Source organism: Jatropha curcas, chromosome 10 (assembly GCF_041381405.1).
Source record: "Jatropha curcas cultivar XTBG-Jc1 chromosome 10, XTBG_Jcur_1.0, whole genome shotgun sequence".
Lineage (NCBI taxonomy): Eukaryota > Viridiplantae > Streptophyta > Magnoliopsida > Malpighiales > Euphorbiaceae > Jatropha > Jatropha curcas.
This window is the reverse complement of record NC_143160.1, coordinates 344,867-361,299: the sequence shown is the minus strand read 5'-3', so window position 1 is coordinate 361,299 and position 16,433 is coordinate 344,867. Positions and strand designations below refer to the sequence as shown.

The following is a 16,433-nucleotide window of genomic DNA, read 5'->3' as shown; positions in this document are numbered from 1 at the left end:
TTGAACTCTTAAATATGTGCAACTGTGTTACAAGGTTAATTATTTTCGCAAGAAACTAAAATTTTCATGATTCCCAACTTGTCCTGTAAACAAGCCAATAATGAAAAACCAAAAAGGCAATACGCTGAATAGCTCACAACAATTTTCTTTCTATTTAGCATAACCGCAATCTGCTCAAACATGTAACATACCCTAAAATATCAAGCCACCCCATTACAAAAGCCTTCGAGACCTAGGTAAAAAAATAAAATAAAATGAAATGGCACCAAACACCAAAACTATACAATCGGACAAAAAAAAAGAAAGAAAGAAAGAAAAGGAAAAGGGAAAACACCTCTGCCCTCCTCGCAATCACCACTACCGTTACTTGTCAATACCACCACCGCCACCACCGTTACCATCTCAACCGCCATCAATATTAATAGTGAATAGAAAGAATAAGAGAAAGGTATAGTGTAAGTCTACAACACATTATTACACTGGTATGACATCATTCTTCGAGGTGTCTTCACATCTCAAAACAATACCCTCCAGGCTTGCCGGAAAAATACATTTGGCCCATTGGCAACCTGTTGTAATTGGCTCTGGAGGTGGGACAATCATAAGCACATTCTCATTCCTTTGAACGACTCCCATTACACTAACTGTGCTTCCTTCCTTGATATACCTGCATAAACCAGCATTTCAAATTTCTAAACGTTTGCAAAATCTCAAATGGCACTTTCATCAAGTAGCAACTATCATATGAGCCACATATTCTAGCGCAAATTGTAGAAATGTGCTTGAACGAAGAAAGACTAGATCATTTACCCTTCTTTCATTCGCATTATTCGATCATCTCTTGAAAGATTCCTCTCTCCCAACCACCTAATGAACTCTGGAGACAACTCTTCAGTACTTGGGTTGACATCAATGATGAGGGAGTCATCGACATAAGGAGTCACCCGTGCTCCATAACCAGTTTTAACCAATGCTCTCAGCCCAGATTGAAAATCAGAGATGTAGAAGTCAACTGCACGCCTCTGTTAAATAAAATTTATAATATAAAATATTACCGTCAGAGGTGTGGAAATCTTGAAACACAAGTAATAAAGTTATATTCCAGTCAAAAGGCAAAAGAGGCCCCTGGTAATTGGAATATATGGGCATCTTGCACCATGTTGACATCTATGAAAAGCAGGAGCAGATAGAAGGATGACGTCTAACCAATCTCAATAGCAGAAAAGAGGCAATTGACATTATTAGAAATGGCACATCTAACTATGTACCAGATTGCAATGCCTCGACGTTATTAGAAATGGCACATCTAACTATGACCAGATTGCAACCTCTTCCCTATGCATTGAGTATAATTTTTGCCTCTATGTGTATGTTTGCATTCATAACGGCCCCTTCCCTTAAGAATTTCCAATGTACCAAAAAGAAAAATAAATGGCATGAACTCCAGGAACACCAGGGATCTATGAAAAATATATCTATACATAATAACTATCCAACTAATTTTATGAAATCAGCATTTCAATTACTCACTTCTAATGATCTCAGTCCCCAAGTAAAGCGACGATGTGTTGGGTTGGCTGCTTTTGAATCCCATCCTCGATACTCGTACAAACTTGTTGATGTATATACACATCTAGGAACCTTTTGAAAGGACGACTCAAGAGGAACATTACCACAGGTGACCACCTTCAAAAGCGCATGAAACATTCTAATATAAATTTATTAAGCATACACAAGCAATAACTGAGAGCCAAATCATGCACAATTAGAAGTCCTTCAAAAACACATCTTTTAGAAATCAAATCTTCGATCCCAATTAAACATTTATGAAAATTTTCATCAATTTTCATCAGAAAACTCCATATGGAATACAGATTTTAGTTTAATTCTATAGGATGAACAACCTAAGTAGCTTATCAATGCATAATCATAATATGGCCAGTAGAAGATCCTTAAGCACTTGCGATGTGTGCGATCTATAATATAGATGCGAGGAAAATAAGCAGCAGAGACAAGTACATTATATCACAAAAACAATCAAGAAAAAATATTAGCATACCCCAGATATCTTCACAAATTGACCATTCTTGGCATTTCGTAACTCAGCATCTGGATATCGAGCAATGAAAGCCATGATAGCCCTTCTCCCGAAGAAGGTATTCCATATAAATAAACCAGCAACAGCACCAAAAAGAACCACAACAACAATGAGGAGAATGGCATTGTGCACTGCTCCGAGTATAAAACCACCAGCAATGAAACCCATGACGAAAAGTAGAATGAGTGACCACAATATTGGCTTTGGGAAGTTCTTTCTGAAAGAAAAATCATCTTCTTGGCTAAGTACAGTTACAGCTTGATTGTGAACAACAGCAGAGCCGGGAACTTTCATTGATCCCATAGATTCTAAAGGACCAGACACTTTCCGAGGTGCCCCAGATGAGTTTAGTGGACCTGAAGAAATAGGCCCAGATGTAATGAGGCCAGTTGCAGGAAGGACAGGAGGAAGGGGGCCAGAGTTTTGGCGTCCAGAGGGAGTTACTCCACCAGACTGAGGGCCAGATGACTTCTTCACAGGATCTCCATGTCTATTCAAGGGTCCAGAATTCGATTTCTTTAATGAAGTGGAACCAGACACACCTCCAGAAGATGCAACACCTGATGTGGTGTAGGCAGCCCGAGCTGCTGCATTAGGCATGATTGGTCCTGAATGTGAAGCAGTACCTCCAAATGATCCAGTCCTTGAAGGAGCACCAGTTATAGGTCCTGATTTCCTAGACTTTGAGCCATCTACAGGAATATCAAACATTTTACCTAATTCTCCTGACTTCTTGATGTCACCACCAGTATATGGCATGGCCACGGAGCTCATTGTTGGAGTCCTTTCCTTAGGCTGCTCAGGCCTGCCTGATACATAAAGGCCATTGCTGAGCTGATGAGATGGGAATCGAGAACCCATCTAGCTGTGTTAAGAGACCGTAGATGTTACAACAAAGAACCTTTGTAGGCAGATGCAGTGGTCAAAGTCCTCCTAAGAACAAAAAACACCTTAGCACTAAGACAAATTGTTCATCGCTAAATGGTATCAAAGCGTGCATTTAGGTTGTCTGCTACTAGGATTCAAAGAAGAATTTGATTGAGGAAAGGAACCTGGCATGCCACAAACATAGAAAGAATTGAGAAAATACAATGCAGATGATCTTGTAGTGATGCAGTCATGAGCTATGTAGAAAAGTAAGCAGGTAAGTAAGAGTAGTTAGTTTTAGTGACATTTTAGAGACATATGGGCCTTGGTTGCAGCTGCAAAACAACAACAACAACAAAAATAAAATAAAATAAAATAAAACTTAAGCGCAGGTAATTTTTAATCAACGGGGAAACAGAAAACTAGATTGTGACAGGGCATGCCCTTTTAAACCCATGTAAAGCCAAGATACCAAAATAATAAATACAACACGCAGAAAAACTGCTAGAAATTAGTGGAAACCAAACACCTCCATTGGATGACATCAGATTCAGATCAGCAAGGTTCATGAGAACACCACCAGTAATTGCTCAACGTAATGTTTTCAAATTTGTTACATCTACAATCCCCGGATAATCTGAGTCCGTAAGAAATGAAAAATCAATACGACTTCTATTCAAAGAGAAGTCAACCAAACAATTTTCAGACATCTGCCATCCATAGAAAGAAAAGCCACATCATTCAAATCGATGGACCGAGCAAGCAGAGTGAAGACAGGAATTAAGATCCAGTATTTTGGCACAAGGAGTCCCAATCGATATAACTACCTGTTCTACTGCACTTTCGCAACGTCCAAAGAGACTGTAATATAGCATTCCAAAGTGAAGTACTTGAACTATTTAGAAGACAGAAGCAGAAACCGATTTCACAAGGCCAAATCTAAAGTAGAGGGAACACTAATATCACTATTTCTAACAAATATACCGAAAATTAACTAAGATCTGATGGAACTAGTAGCTATTTTACCATATATATTAAAACAAAATGGCAAATCTAGGATTCATTAGAATCAAAAGAAAACAAAGTAAAAGATTCTGTTACACCAAACTATAAAAAGGGCATCAAAATCCAACATTTATAGAAAGATTTGGCCAAATGGAAGAGGGTATGGACAAGCAATATGAAAAGAGCCGACTTGAAGCTAAAATAGAGAAAACAAATCATACCCAAATGATATTTCGGGTAAAAAGCAAGAAAATGGGAGAGATCTAAGATAGAAAGGTATGTCTTGAGAGCTTAAATGTAGTAAGAGAGTAGAGCAGAAAGAAGGGCGCAAAATGGGAGGAGAAGAAGAAAAAATTGATAACCATAAGTCATACCTGGAGAAGAAGAAGAAATCTGGAGAAAATTAGGAGACAGCACTAACAGCCACTTCAGCAGCAGCAGCAACAACAACAACATGGGTAAATCAGAAGAAAACAATGGTGGTAGCACTAGTAGCAAATCTCTCTCTTTCTCTCTCTAAAGACTCAATCTTTCTCTCACTAAAAAGTAAAAGCCTCTAAAAATCTTTTCTTTTTTGTGAGTGTCACTTGAGAGAGCCGCAACAACTGGTGAGTTGTCTCGTCCGGCAAAAGCCTCCAAACTCAAGGAAAAATGATTATTAAGCAAACCTATTTTATTTATTTATTTATATTTTTTTGTTTCTAATTATTACAAAAACCTTAATTAATTAACATTTATTTATTATTAATAAATAATATCCCAACCCAAACAAACAAACCTGCACTGCACTTTCTCTCTTCCTCCCAAGAAAAATCCTAGGTCAAGGAAATGACAGATGGGATCTTCACACCACATTTGAAATGCCTATAATGCCCCTTTCTACACCATGTTATACAATTGAAATTTTAATAACAGATCACTAAATTTAATTAACTGTAAATCAACTAGATGAAGAAGATAAGGATCCTTTTCCTTGAATAAAAAAGAAATGTAAATTGGTTTCTGTTTTAATGAACATGTACAGTTTCTCAGCAAATGAAAATGTGTGATCTTGGAAATGAAGATTAGAGAAAGAAGCTTCCTTAGACTTTGAACCATCGCTAATGGCAAAACTTGTGGGTAATGCTCACAGGTCACAGACAACTTGCTATTAATGTTTTTTATTTTTCAATTACTATTAAAAAATAAAATCAGTCATAGAAAGATCCCAATTTAGGGGTAGATGGGTTAATAATATGGAAATATTTAAGAATTGAACATCAAACCTATATATAAGGTCAAAGGAAGCAGGTAAAATATTATTTGTAGGAAGACAATTTATGTGGATAACATATAATTTTAAGTTGTTATTTTGATTTTCAAAATTGCATGAATCATGAATGATATTGAATTTTGTCATTGTATAAACATTGTAAAATGATTACAGTAAAAATGAGATTGTCATGATATCGTATTTTTCTTAAAAATGACGTTTTCTTAAACTTGTCCTAATCATCACCAAATTTTTAAATGCCTGATTTGGTAATGTGATAGTGGCAGTGATCACCAGATGTATACATGTATTTTCCACCCACATTTTACTGAAATCAATTGCTGTCCGGATTTTAAGACACAAAAGAGAAAAAGAAAAAAAGAAAAAAAAGTTGTCTTTTATATCATTTGAAGCTCAACGAACTCGAGATTGCTTACGGGTTCTTCCAATTCTTTGCAGTAAGATTTTTAGATTCAACAACGATTTATCAGCTAAAATAGATAATGTCCAACCTTAAAAAAAAAAAAATGCTTATTTCACATTAATATTGAACAAAATTATATCATTTTTTCTAACAGTATATTTTCCTTTTGTGAAAATTTTGTCATATTTTAATTAGAAATTGTAATTAGAAAGCAACGGTGAAAGACAACAATGAAAAAGAAGAAGACGTGAAGTGGTGGGAGCAACATCAAGGAATCAATCAATGAAATACACAATTAAGAAAGATAAATGTCATATTCGACAATTAGGGGGGACTCAAAATTAAAGCTACTCAACAACAACAATTTTCCATCTTCACAAACTGCCTGCTGGTTGCTGCTCAACACACAAAATTCCCCACTTTAAGAAGCCACCCTCATTGTGGAAGTTGTCACTCGAAAAACAAGAAAAAAAAAAAAAAATGGAAAAGAAACCTCACAAACCTATACACCAAGTTGAAGGAGAAAAAATTGTAGGATATTAAATCACCTTTTGAGTTTGGACCATCACTTCTTATCACTACAACATCCGCCGCTGCAACCTCTCAATAATGGTCGAGGAAATAGGATATATTTCATGTCCGATAAGCAAGGAAGTTTTCATCCACCGATAGCTACACGGGAATGACATCAACATTTGATGTGTCTTCACATCTCAAAACAATACCGTCAAGGCTAACTGGAAAGATGCATTTAGGCCACTGCCATCCAGTCGCCAATGGCTCGGGTGGCGGAACAATCATAAGTACATTTTCATTTCTTTGAACAATTCCCATCACACTAACAGTGCTACCTTCTTTGATGAACCTACAAAACACGACAGTTGAATTCTAAAGCAACATTTTCAGAATAGCTAATACTTGCTTAATAGCTCTGGATTCTAAAGCAATCAAGCATGACAAACATAGTTGCAAATTGGATCGATAAAATAATAATTACTGCTATAATAAACAATTGGCGTGCATAGGGAATGTAATACGATATATATATATGGTGTTATATCCAATTATTTAGAAAGAGATAGTCTTACCCTTCTTTCAATTGCATTTTACGATCATCACCTGAAAGATTTTTCTGTCCCAACCACCTGGCAAACTCTGGAGACAAGTCTTTCTTCTTTGGATCAATATCAATATTAAAAGAATCATCAACAAATGGAGTTACCCTTGAGCCATTGCCAGTCTTAACCAATGCCCTGAGCCCTGATTGGAAATCAGAGATGTAGAAGTCAACCACATGCCTCTACAAAACAAATCAGAGATTACCATTAGTTCTAAGACCCTATAGAATTTGAAATTCTTAAGAAGTGAGGGAATGATGGAATAAAAATTGGGGGGGGGGGGGGGGGGGGGTGGCTTCAACTACTCACCTCTGATGATCTTACACCCCATGTAAAATGGCGATGGTTAGGGTTGGCTGGTCTCGAACCCCATCCTCGATACTCAGATAATCTGGTTGATGTATAGACACATCTGGGAACCCTTTGGAACGATGAATCCAAAGGCACATTACCACAGGTAACCACCTTCAGCAATTACAAGATCACTTTCAATTTATTACGCATAGGATAAAGGTAATCAAGAAAAAATTAATTATGATTGACCACATGAGAAATACCAGCCACAGCCAGGCCCTCAAACCACAAATGTTAGAAAGCCTTCATCAGATAGAAATTACATCACAACCCTGAAAAGAATCCCATGTAGATAAGGCGTGCATGAAATGCATTTAGTTTCTATAACTATGTTTCTATTAGAAGCACAAAACAAGATGCAAAGCTAGGAGACAGGAAGAGATGGAGCAAATTTTGAAAAAAAAAAAATTGTAAACTATCCAGGAAATCCAGAGACAGAGAAAAAAGTGGAAGAACTAGAAGACCAATGATTCATCCAACCAACTGCCAACAACTAATTAGCTCAATTTATTTGTCTGTCTCCTCCAAATGCATCATATTGGAATTGCAGTGGGATAATATTCCAACTTCCACCTTAACCATTCTCAACAAATATTAAAAAAAAAAAGGGCAGCAAATAACTCAATTATCTCTCTCGTTATCACTCGAGACTCCATACAGAGAAAGAATATGTGCGATGCCAATAGATAATGTAATAAAGATGCTCTCTGTCTCACCACTTAAATTTACATAACCAAAACCAACTTACTAGTTTTCCCTAGCTGAGATTAATCCTTAAACATTTCCTCGAAATGAGTGAAAAAAGTAATGTGCTTCAAAATTTCACACAACATTGGGAGAGAAAACCCAGCAGTTTCAGAACCACTACTCAACTCTATAAAGAAAAAGCTTCCTCTATGCTGGATGCTTCCCAACAAATTTTCTGGTGTACTGAAACACAGACCTTGAAGAGTTCTAAAACTTAGTCTGCATTGCTCTTCTAAATCTCGAAATCACAATGCATGCCACCAGTATCCTTTACATAATGCTGCTCAGAATTTGAAATCATTTCTCCAGTCTCAATTAACGCTCTTCCCAGGACATGTACCATAACAAAGTACAAACCTTTGAAGGTTTAGAGGAAGTTTTCTACATATGTGATCTCTTCAACATCAGACCAGCAATGCTTTGGTACAATAGAAACATTCTTAATAGCTAGTCCCTCCATTCAATTGGAGAACATTTGTCCACTCTGGTAGATGACATTCAGAATTTTCCCCTACTCCCTCATATAAAAAACTTGCGTAACTCATAAAATCTATGCTAATGAAGTGGGGCATAGAGTAGTCTTGATTAGAGTAACTCTTCCGACTTTTCATAATTATAATTACTATATGGATAGTAATTTAATCAAGCAACCATTTCATAGATATATAAATAATACAATGGAAAAGCAAATGGAAGATTATCATCTTTATTATGTTCTCCCATGGACTCTAATCATATTCTTACAGTAGTATTTTAAACTAAGAAAACCTTTAGTCCTTACAATGATAATGCATCTGGTGTATGTTATGCAGTTTACAAATAATGTATGCTTTTCCAAACTTACCAAGTACTAAGATTTTTAAATTGCAGAGACATCATAAAAGTATTGCACGTTTTTGGAAGTTTTCAAGAGGTTTTAGCAAAGGCATCGAGCAGATAAAGGTGTATGCTATACAGTTTACAAATATTGGATGCTTTTCAAAAATTACCAAGTACTAAAATCTTTAAATTGCACAGAGACATACAAGTATTGTGTGCATTTTGGAAGTGTTCAAGAGGTTTCAGCAAAGGCATCAAGCAGATAAAGATGATAACAATAGGATAATTTTTCTATAGTGTCTGAGCCAGTTAAACTAATAGAGAAGCTTCAAGCATGTGGAAGGGCAATGCTAAACAATCACAAGTAGGGAAAAGAAGATCCCAATCTACATCCAGTAAAGTAGCAAAAATTCAAATATATTCTAAGAGCATCTAATACATACCCCAGAGACTTTCACATATTTGCCATTATTTGCAGTTCTAAGATCAGCATCAGGATAATGAGTGATGAATTCTATGGTAGCTCTTCTTCCCCAACATATATTCCAAACAAATAATGCAGAAATTGCTCCAAAAAGAACCACAACAACAACGAGAAGAATGGCATTGTGAACTGCTGCGAGAATAAAACCACCGGCAAGGAAGCCCATTACAAATATCAGAATCACTAACCATAATACTGTCCTTGGGAAGTTCCTCATGAAAGAATAATCATCATCTTGACTGAGAGTGGTCACTGCTGGATTGTGAGCAATGGAGAAGCTGTTAATTTTCCCTGGGCCCATAGATTCCAGAGGACCTGATACTTTCCGAGGAGCTCCGGAAGAATTTAAGGGCCCTGATGTTATAAGACCAGTTGCAGGGAGAACTGGAGGGATAGGCCCAGAATTTTGTCGTGTTGCTCCACCAGATTGAGGGCCAGAGGACTTCTTTACTGGTTCCCCATGTTTATTCAGTGGTCCAGAACTAGACTTCTTTAATGGACCTGAACCAGGCATGCCTCCGGAGGATAAAGGACCTGACACAGTATAGCCAGCACGGGGAGCAACATTAGGTGCCATTTGACCTGAGTGTTGAGGAGCCCCAGGAAAAGATCCAGTTCTTGATGGAGCACCAGACATTGGTCCAGATTTCCTAGACTTAGAACCATCCATAGGGATATCAAACATTTTTCCTAGTTCTCCTGATTTCTTAATGTCACCACCAGTGTATGGCATAGCTGTTGAACTCATTGTTGGAGTTTTTTCTTTTGGCTGCTCTGGCCGGCCCGACACATAGAGGCCATTACTGAGTTTATGAGATGGGTATCTGGAACCCATCAAGCTTCTTAAAGAAATCCAAAAGAAACCACAAAATGAACTGACAATTTGGTGAAATGATTCACAAAGTCCTGCTGAAATTTAGAAAGAAAAAAAAACATATATTGTTAAAGCTCTCATGCAGTTCTTGAAAGCTACCAAACAAGCCATCACAAATAGCAGAAAGAGGTATCACAAACAAGCATCGGCAAAAAGATACCTAATTTGCAATTGACAGTCTATAGAAATGCATATCTTACATGAAATGGGCAAACAACTGATGCAAAAAGGATTCACATCTTGTGAATGAGGCAAGTAGTCAAATGGTTGAGTGCCTACCTCATAGCAGAAGAGGTCAGACGTTCAAATCTTCACAATCTCACATCCTTTTAAATATTTCCAATATACCAAGAAACAACAGTAGTAGGATTAAAGAGAACTAAGGAAGGTCTAGTTTCCTAGTGAAGAAATGCCTGTTTATAGGATGAAACTAGGGTGTACTTGCTTGGGCAATGTTCCCTTCTTGCGTTCTCGGTATCTCCATTGTGCATATAGAAGATGCAGAAATAGATGCTAGAGCTCGGGATATATATAACTAAGTGTTGTATTTTCAGGACAGAAGTTTGTATCATTCTCAGCCATCAGTGAATTTATTCCATAACAAACACAACACCCTACCTCCAAGAAACAAAAATAGGAATACTCTTAGACTAGGGGATACAGGATCTTTTCTTATATTTTCCTAAAGTTTTGAAAGCTTGTTTTCTTGTTCCTTTTTGCCTACATATGTATGTACAACCAAGGATATCAAGAAACCAATAGGAAAGAATATGAAATATAACATTATAACAACTAATTTACAATGGAAAACATCCAACAGGAAAGAATTTAAACTATGCAAGGAGTAAATAAAAAGCAACATTCTAAAAAATATTCAAAAAAAGAACATAAAGTATCTAGAATTTCAGGAATTTAAAAAATGCATTTGGATCTCTGATTCTTTCATTGAGTTATTTCAGTCCCAAAGAAACTAAATCCAAATAAGGACAACGAAATCCTGGATTTTCGACAAAATTTGTTCAGAAAGCAAGTGAAAACACTCAAATCGTTCATTCTCTCAGAGTATTTTCCTTTTTTTAGCTAGTTATCAGACAAGAAGAAATCTAAGATTCAAAATTTAAATGTCAAACTGTTACATTTTCTAGCAGCATATTAGATAGATATTATTTGATGAGCACAAATCCCCAGCATCTAGGCCGAAATCTTTCTACACCAATAGGCATGTATACAGAAATGCATAAGAAAAACAAATAAGTACAGTAGATCAATATTGAATATCATCCTGCAAATAGGAAAAGGCATCGCCCAAAATAAGGAAACAGAAATTAACAAATCGACATTTTGAAGAAAGAAAGAAAATGACAAAAGATGTAGCAAAAGTAGGAAAGGCGAGAAACACAGTAAGTTGAATAGTGGAGATGAAGAGAGACGCAATAAAGGAAAATAAAAGTGAATATGATAGATAGATACCTGAAAAATGAAAAGGAAACGGAATGTGGATTTGAATCAAAAACAGTTGGCGAAGTAGAAGTAGTGGCAGCAACAGCAGCAACAAGTAGAAGCAGTGGTAGATCCCATCCGCACCCGCATCCGCGCGCAAGTCACCGTCTCTCTCTTGAAGGAGCCGCAACAACCGATGGATTGTCTCTATCTGCAAAAAAATAAATCCACCAAATTGAGAGAGAAAGCTAAAAAGATTAATTTATATTATGATTTAGTATTTTTCTTATTAAAAAAAAAAAACCTTTCATTTTCTGTTTCTTCTTATCGCTCCATCTCTCTGCATTGTAATTTTATTTTCTTAACGCTCTCTCTGACTGCATCTCATTCTTTGCTGGAAGGAATCAATGGCAAGACGGAGTGTTCAGCTGATACAGTAATTAAATGTCGAAACTACCCCTGGATTTGTTGGTATTAGCATGAGAATTTGTTGGGCGACCTTCGCTAATGTATAATCTTTTGACCCTTTGTATTTAATTAATCCCACTCTTGAATTTTGGTAATTTTTTGGCAATCTTTTTAAAATAATAATAAAAAAAGATGTATTTTCGAAAATTTTCAAATATTTTCTCATTTTCATTATTATCCATGTCATATATTCCATCTCTATCTCTTTCTTTTTCTTTTTTTACTAATTACAATTACTTATCCCATAATGTAAGTTATTCTAACTATCTTAAAGAATCTTAGATAATTTTTTTTCAATTATATTTTTATTTATATTAAATACAAGGTGCGATGAGTAATAATATATCCATAATTTGACAAAATTATTATCTATTTTATTTTAATTTATGAAAAAAAATTAATCCCTTAATCCTTGTATATAAACTTTAGAAGATTTCTATTTTGTTAGAGAGAAAGTATTATTAATTACATTGAAATTTTTATTATATCCAATCATATACTTCAACGTGTCGTCAAACTGAACCCAGCTGGAGCCACGTAAGTGCAACCTCAGACGTGTCAATATACTTTGATCAAGCTCCATCCAATTCCAAACTCAAAGAAATAACTCCCTGTCTTTCATTTTCTGCAAAGACACAATAGAAAAGATGAATAGGCTTCGAGGTTGTGCTCTTTTAATTCTATGCTTCTTCTCCGTTTTTGTGCTGACGGTGAGATACGAAAGACCAGATCTTTCGCTTTCAGTCTCAGATACGTTGAGAAGAACGTTTTCATTCTCTGCAACCTATTGGGACAAAGCAAAGACTATGATTAGTCAAGCACAAGCTCACTTATTTCCTTCTCCAAATCTTGAGTACGTATATAAAATCAATTAGTTACGCCTGTATATTTGTTGAGTTGTCTGTTAACGTTCTTTGATTTGTTATCAGTTTCAGAGGCAGCGAGACAGACAGGGGAGCTGGAGAGAAAGTGAAAGAGGCAGTTGCAGAGAGTTTGGGGAAGACCAAAGCAACAGTAGAGGACTCTGCAAAATCTGCGGCGAATATAGTGAAAAGAAGCCTATCGAATAGGCGAGAAGAATCTGATAGCGACGAGCTCTGATTATGATGAAGTGAAGTGAGGTTGGGTTGCTGAACCTGCACATGTAAATGTGTGTATTTATATGGAAAGGATAATAAATGCTTTTGATTCCAATGTTTTGGTTATGCATATCGAAATCTAATTACCATTATAGTCGAACCAAACCGATACCAATGGTTCAACTCATTGGATTTTTATAAGAGAAAGAATCACTTTTAAGCATTAATTTTATTTGTTTACATGAGTGCATAAGAAATTATGTAACAAGAAAATAATTTAATAATTTAATATGTTTATAGATTAAAGTTTGAGCTTAGATTAAAAAAAAAATTCAGACAGTTTCTTTTATTCATAAGAGAACAAATGAGTAAAAAGAAGATTATTATGAGTTATACAGCTGATGGAGAGGACTGAAATTTAAGATTCTAAAATTGTTCATATTATTCGTAGTAATTATTTAAATTATTTTTAAATAATTTCTTCTGTTGTTAATATTTTAAAAATATTTTATTTCCTAATTAAAAGTTATTTGAATTTTAACAATTTGTGCTAAGGTGGATGTAATTAAGTTCGCTAATGTTAGTAGAATATTTTTTTCATTAACTCATTTTCATGAGGATACAACATCAAAAAATAAAAAAATTCTAAATAAATTATTTTTTAAAATTAATTGAAGTCTAAATATAAAATTTATTTTTGTTTTATATACAATAAAGACATTTTTTTTATCGCAATATCATTAGTTTAAGTTCAATTTGTAAGTAAAGTAAAGCATCAATTTAAAATTTACTAATTTTTATTATTTTGAGCAATAAAATTTACTTCCATTACAAGATAAATAATAATAAATAATTAAAAATTTAACAATTTATTTATTAGTCAAAATATACAATGTATATTGATCACAACTAAGACATTTCCAATATAGTATTGTGGTATGTTTTAAAAATATGATTATTCTGATATTCATAATAAAATTAATTATGACGTGGCGTGATGAGAGAGGAAGAAGAGGAAACAGCAATACTCCCTCGTTTCGAGCCTCGTGGAAGGAAAGGAAAGTCCAGACCCATCTCCTCCTCCACCTCCACACTCACTCTCTCCTTTATCCAATAGCCAAATCAATTCGCTCTCTATATATTCTCTCCCCCTCCTCTTCTCTCTTCTATAACAAAAAGAATGGCCCTTTCTCTCTCCAAAACCTACCTAACCAAAGCTCCGTCTAGGTCCCTCCCTCGTCTGCTGGCCTTGCGCGCCCAATCTAATCTTCCTTCTCACCCCAACAACGTTGACCTATCCGATGATTCCTCTTCCTCCACCGACCCTTTGCTTCGGAAGCTTGAGGATGCCATCCACCGGATTATCGTCCGTCGCGCTGCACCCGATTGGCTCCCTTTTCTTCCCGGTTCCTCTTACTGGGTCCCACCTCCTAGATCCACTGCTGGATCCCTTGGGATTGCCCAATTGGTTGAGAAGTTGGCCAATCCGTTGACCGATGAGGAGTCGCTCTCTACAACAACCGTCAGAGGTTGGCCTTCCTCTGATTATTTCGTCAAAGGTACGGTTTCTTTTTCCTTCTTTCTATGATTTCCACAGGTACTCTTCTTTGGCTTTGTTAAAAATAATAAATTATGCTTGGATTATAGATGGTTTCTTCCAAAATTTGATCTTTTCTGCACTGGGAATGGTTTGATTGTAATGCAATGTTATCAAACTTCGTTATTAGGTTTTTCGTTTGCGCAAATATGTTTAAGTTTGGGGGTATTTTAGCCCTGCTTCAGACTTCAAAGGATAGGATAACGAAATGTAGTTAAAATAGTCTGTTCTTTTTGTCCTCCCCATCTTTATCTGGTGGGTAATGCTTGCTTTGGAAAACTTGAGAGACAGAAGAGTAATTATGTGGGTGATTGATCTGTTCTTTTGTATAGAGAATTCGATGGGAAGCTCAGGTGGAGGTCGAGGAGACTGAAAACCATTTACTGTTAGTTGCATGGTTAAATTTGTAATTTAGTTGTATTCATTTTAATAAAGTTCATGCATTCTGTAACCATATCCTTAAAAACAATAAGTTCTATCCGGCATTGAATATGGTTTTTGCTATCCCTCCTATCTGCTGTAGGTGCACCTCCAAGTTCAATAGATTTGAAGCAGGCAGAAGCAGAGAAGACAAACTCCAACAATGTGTCTAAATCTGAAGACGAGGAAGGATGAGTTTTCTTCCCAAAAAAGGAGCATCTGGGTGAGTGACATTTTCCCTTGTTTATACATCTTTGGACATATTGGTACATTGCTAATTGTCTGCTAGTAGCTGTCTAACAAGCAAAATCTACCATACATTAGATTTATACTTGTTTAGGTGAGGGTGAAAGTTAATTTACTTGAATAGATGCTATGTAGGTTGAGATTGAAAGGCTGGTGATTCCTACCCAGAGAGTTTACTTGAAAAGACATGGCTTTTATGATATAATTGAAACTGTCAGCATTATAGTTTAAGATGTTGAGACCATGCAATTGAGGAAGTCTAAATCTGGGTTTCACAGCCAGTAAGGCATTTGATAAGATAACCAGAAACAGAAATTTGAAGTTGAAATATTTGGTCGACTGAAATAATTATAACTGAACAAAGTGCTTTTGGATAAGGGGAAATACTTAAACAAAAAGTTATGAGGCTGGCCCATAAGGCCATCTGACATCAAGGGGAAAAGTACATATTGAAAACATCGTTAACCTGCATTGTTAATCATGACCATTTTGCTTTGATCCCGTCGTAAAAGATTAACAGATTCCTGCACTATTGACTTTGCAGCTAAAGCTCATCTATTTGATGAACTTGTTGTAGTGAGTGACAAATCTGAATAAGCCAAACCACATCATTTTTCTGTATTCTGATTAGTTATTCTTATGTTCCAGGCTCATCCGGACTTGTAAATTTTAAGTAGAAGCGAAAAGTCAAAAGAAGTGGAATTTACCAACTGGATGAAAATCAGATCAATTGGAGGAGCTTTGCAGATGCAACATGGTGAGGTAGCAGTAATTTACCAAGATGAATGCTACCCTTCAAAAATGTATTTTTAACGGGCGTTTGTTGAAGTGAAGACATTGCTTGCGATCATGTTATATTTATTAGTACCCTATATAGTCTCTGCTGAATATTTCTTTTCTGATTTGTAGTCCTGATCTCTAGCTTGTACCTGTATATATGCTTTCAATAATAATAGCAAGGTGTTTTAGCTCTATGCAAGACTTTTTACCCAAATACTAGTTAGGGAAAAGCAAAATTGGGTGTGACAATAAAGACTATTAACTCTTAAAAGAATTAACTGTAACAAATGAATGATCGTCGAACTTTCACCATTCGTTAACCGCGTTATGCCCTGAAATACTCCAAACGAATCCCCTCCGT

At 35.8% G+C, this 16,433-nt stretch overlaps 3 protein-coding genes across 5 annotated transcripts; 1 reads left to right on the top strand and 2 right to left on the bottom strand.

Moving 5' to 3' along the window:
* Positions 1 to 129: 129 nt before the first annotated feature.
* LOC105646155 (protein SHOU4) lies at positions 130 to 4,619 on the bottom strand. 2 transcript variants are annotated; one of them, XM_012231952.4, is made up of 5 exons: positions 4,345 to 4,619; positions 2,060 to 3,150; positions 1,531 to 1,686; positions 811 to 1,022; positions 130 to 667 (listed from the first exon to the last, which is right to left on the bottom strand). In XM_012231952.4, the coding sequence occupies exons 2-5, from the start codon at positions 2,957 to 2,959 to the stop codon at positions 475 to 477; spliced, it is 1,461 nt and encodes a 486-aa protein (XP_012087342.1). In that variant the 5' UTR covers positions 2,960 to 3,150; positions 4,345 to 4,619; the 3' UTR covers positions 130 to 474. The 2 variants fall into 2 exon arrangements, with proteins under 2 accessions (XP_012087342.1, XP_012087343.1); XM_012231953.4 differs by having other exon boundaries at positions 2,060 to 3,031.
* Positions 4,620 to 5,913: 1,294 nt separating this feature from the next.
* Positions 5,914 to 11,960, bottom strand: LOC105646153 (protein SHOU4). Of its 2 annotated transcripts, none has more exons than XM_012231951.4 (6): positions 11,787 to 11,960; positions 11,513 to 11,693; positions 9,128 to 10,074; positions 7,074 to 7,229; positions 6,735 to 6,946; positions 5,914 to 6,511 (listed from the first exon to the last, which is right to left on the bottom strand). In XM_012231951.4, the coding sequence occupies exons 3-6, from the start codon at positions 10,001 to 10,003 to the stop codon at positions 6,319 to 6,321; spliced, it is 1,437 nt and encodes a 478-aa protein (XP_012087341.1). In that variant the 5' UTR covers positions 10,004 to 10,074; positions 11,513 to 11,693; positions 11,787 to 11,960; the 3' UTR covers positions 5,914 to 6,318. The 2 variants fall into 2 exon arrangements, with proteins under 2 accessions (XP_012087341.1, XP_012087340.1); XM_012231950.4 differs by having other exon boundaries at positions 9,128 to 10,077; positions 11,787 to 11,959.
* Positions 11,961 to 14,080: 2,120 nt separating this feature from the next.
* On the top strand, positions 14,081 to 16,266 carry LOC105646151 (uncharacterized). The gene is made up of 3 exons (XM_012231948.2): positions 14,081 to 14,588; positions 15,150 to 15,269; positions 15,941 to 16,266. Exons 1-2 carry the CDS (start codon positions 14,210 to 14,212, stop codon positions 15,239 to 15,241), a joined length of 471 nt encoding a protein of 156 aa, XP_012087338.1. The 5' UTR covers positions 14,081 to 14,209; the 3' UTR covers positions 15,242 to 15,269; positions 15,941 to 16,266.
* The last annotated feature ends 167 nt before the right edge of the window (positions 16,267 to 16,433 follow it).

Bases quoted from the DNA above. Each gene is read 5' to 3' on its own strand.
- LOC105646155 (XM_012231952.4), bottom strand. From the start codon at position 2,959: ATGGGTTCTCGATTCCCATCTCATCAGCTCAGCAATGGCCTTTATGTA. The intron at 1,687-2,059 runs GTATGCTAATAT...GCGCTTTTGAAG, and splicing joins AATTTGTGAAGATATCTGGG to GTGGTCACCTGTGGTAATGT. The intron at 668-810 runs GTAAATGATCTA...TGGTTTATGCAG, and splicing joins ATAATGCGAATGAAAGAAGG to GTATATCAAGGAAGGAAGCA.
- LOC105646153 (XM_012231951.4), bottom strand. From the start codon at position 10,003: ATGGGTTCCAGATACCCATCTCATAAACTCAGTAATGGCCTCTATGTG. The intron at 7,230-9,127 runs GTATGTATTAGA...TAATTGCTGAAG, and splicing joins AATATGTGAAAGTCTCTGGG to GTGGTTACCTGTGGTAATGT. The intron at 6,512-6,734 runs GTAAGACTATCT...CGTGTTTTGTAG, and splicing joins AAAATGCAATTGAAAGAAGG to GTTCATCAAAGAAGGTAGCA.
- LOC105646151 (XM_012231948.2), top strand. From the start codon at position 14,210: ATGGCCCTTTCTCTCTCCAAAACCTACCTAACCAAAGCTCCGTCTAGG. The intron at 14,589-15,149 runs GTACGGTTTCTT...TATCTGCTGTAG, and splicing joins CTCTGATTATTTCGTCAAAG to GTGCACCTCCAAGTTCAATA.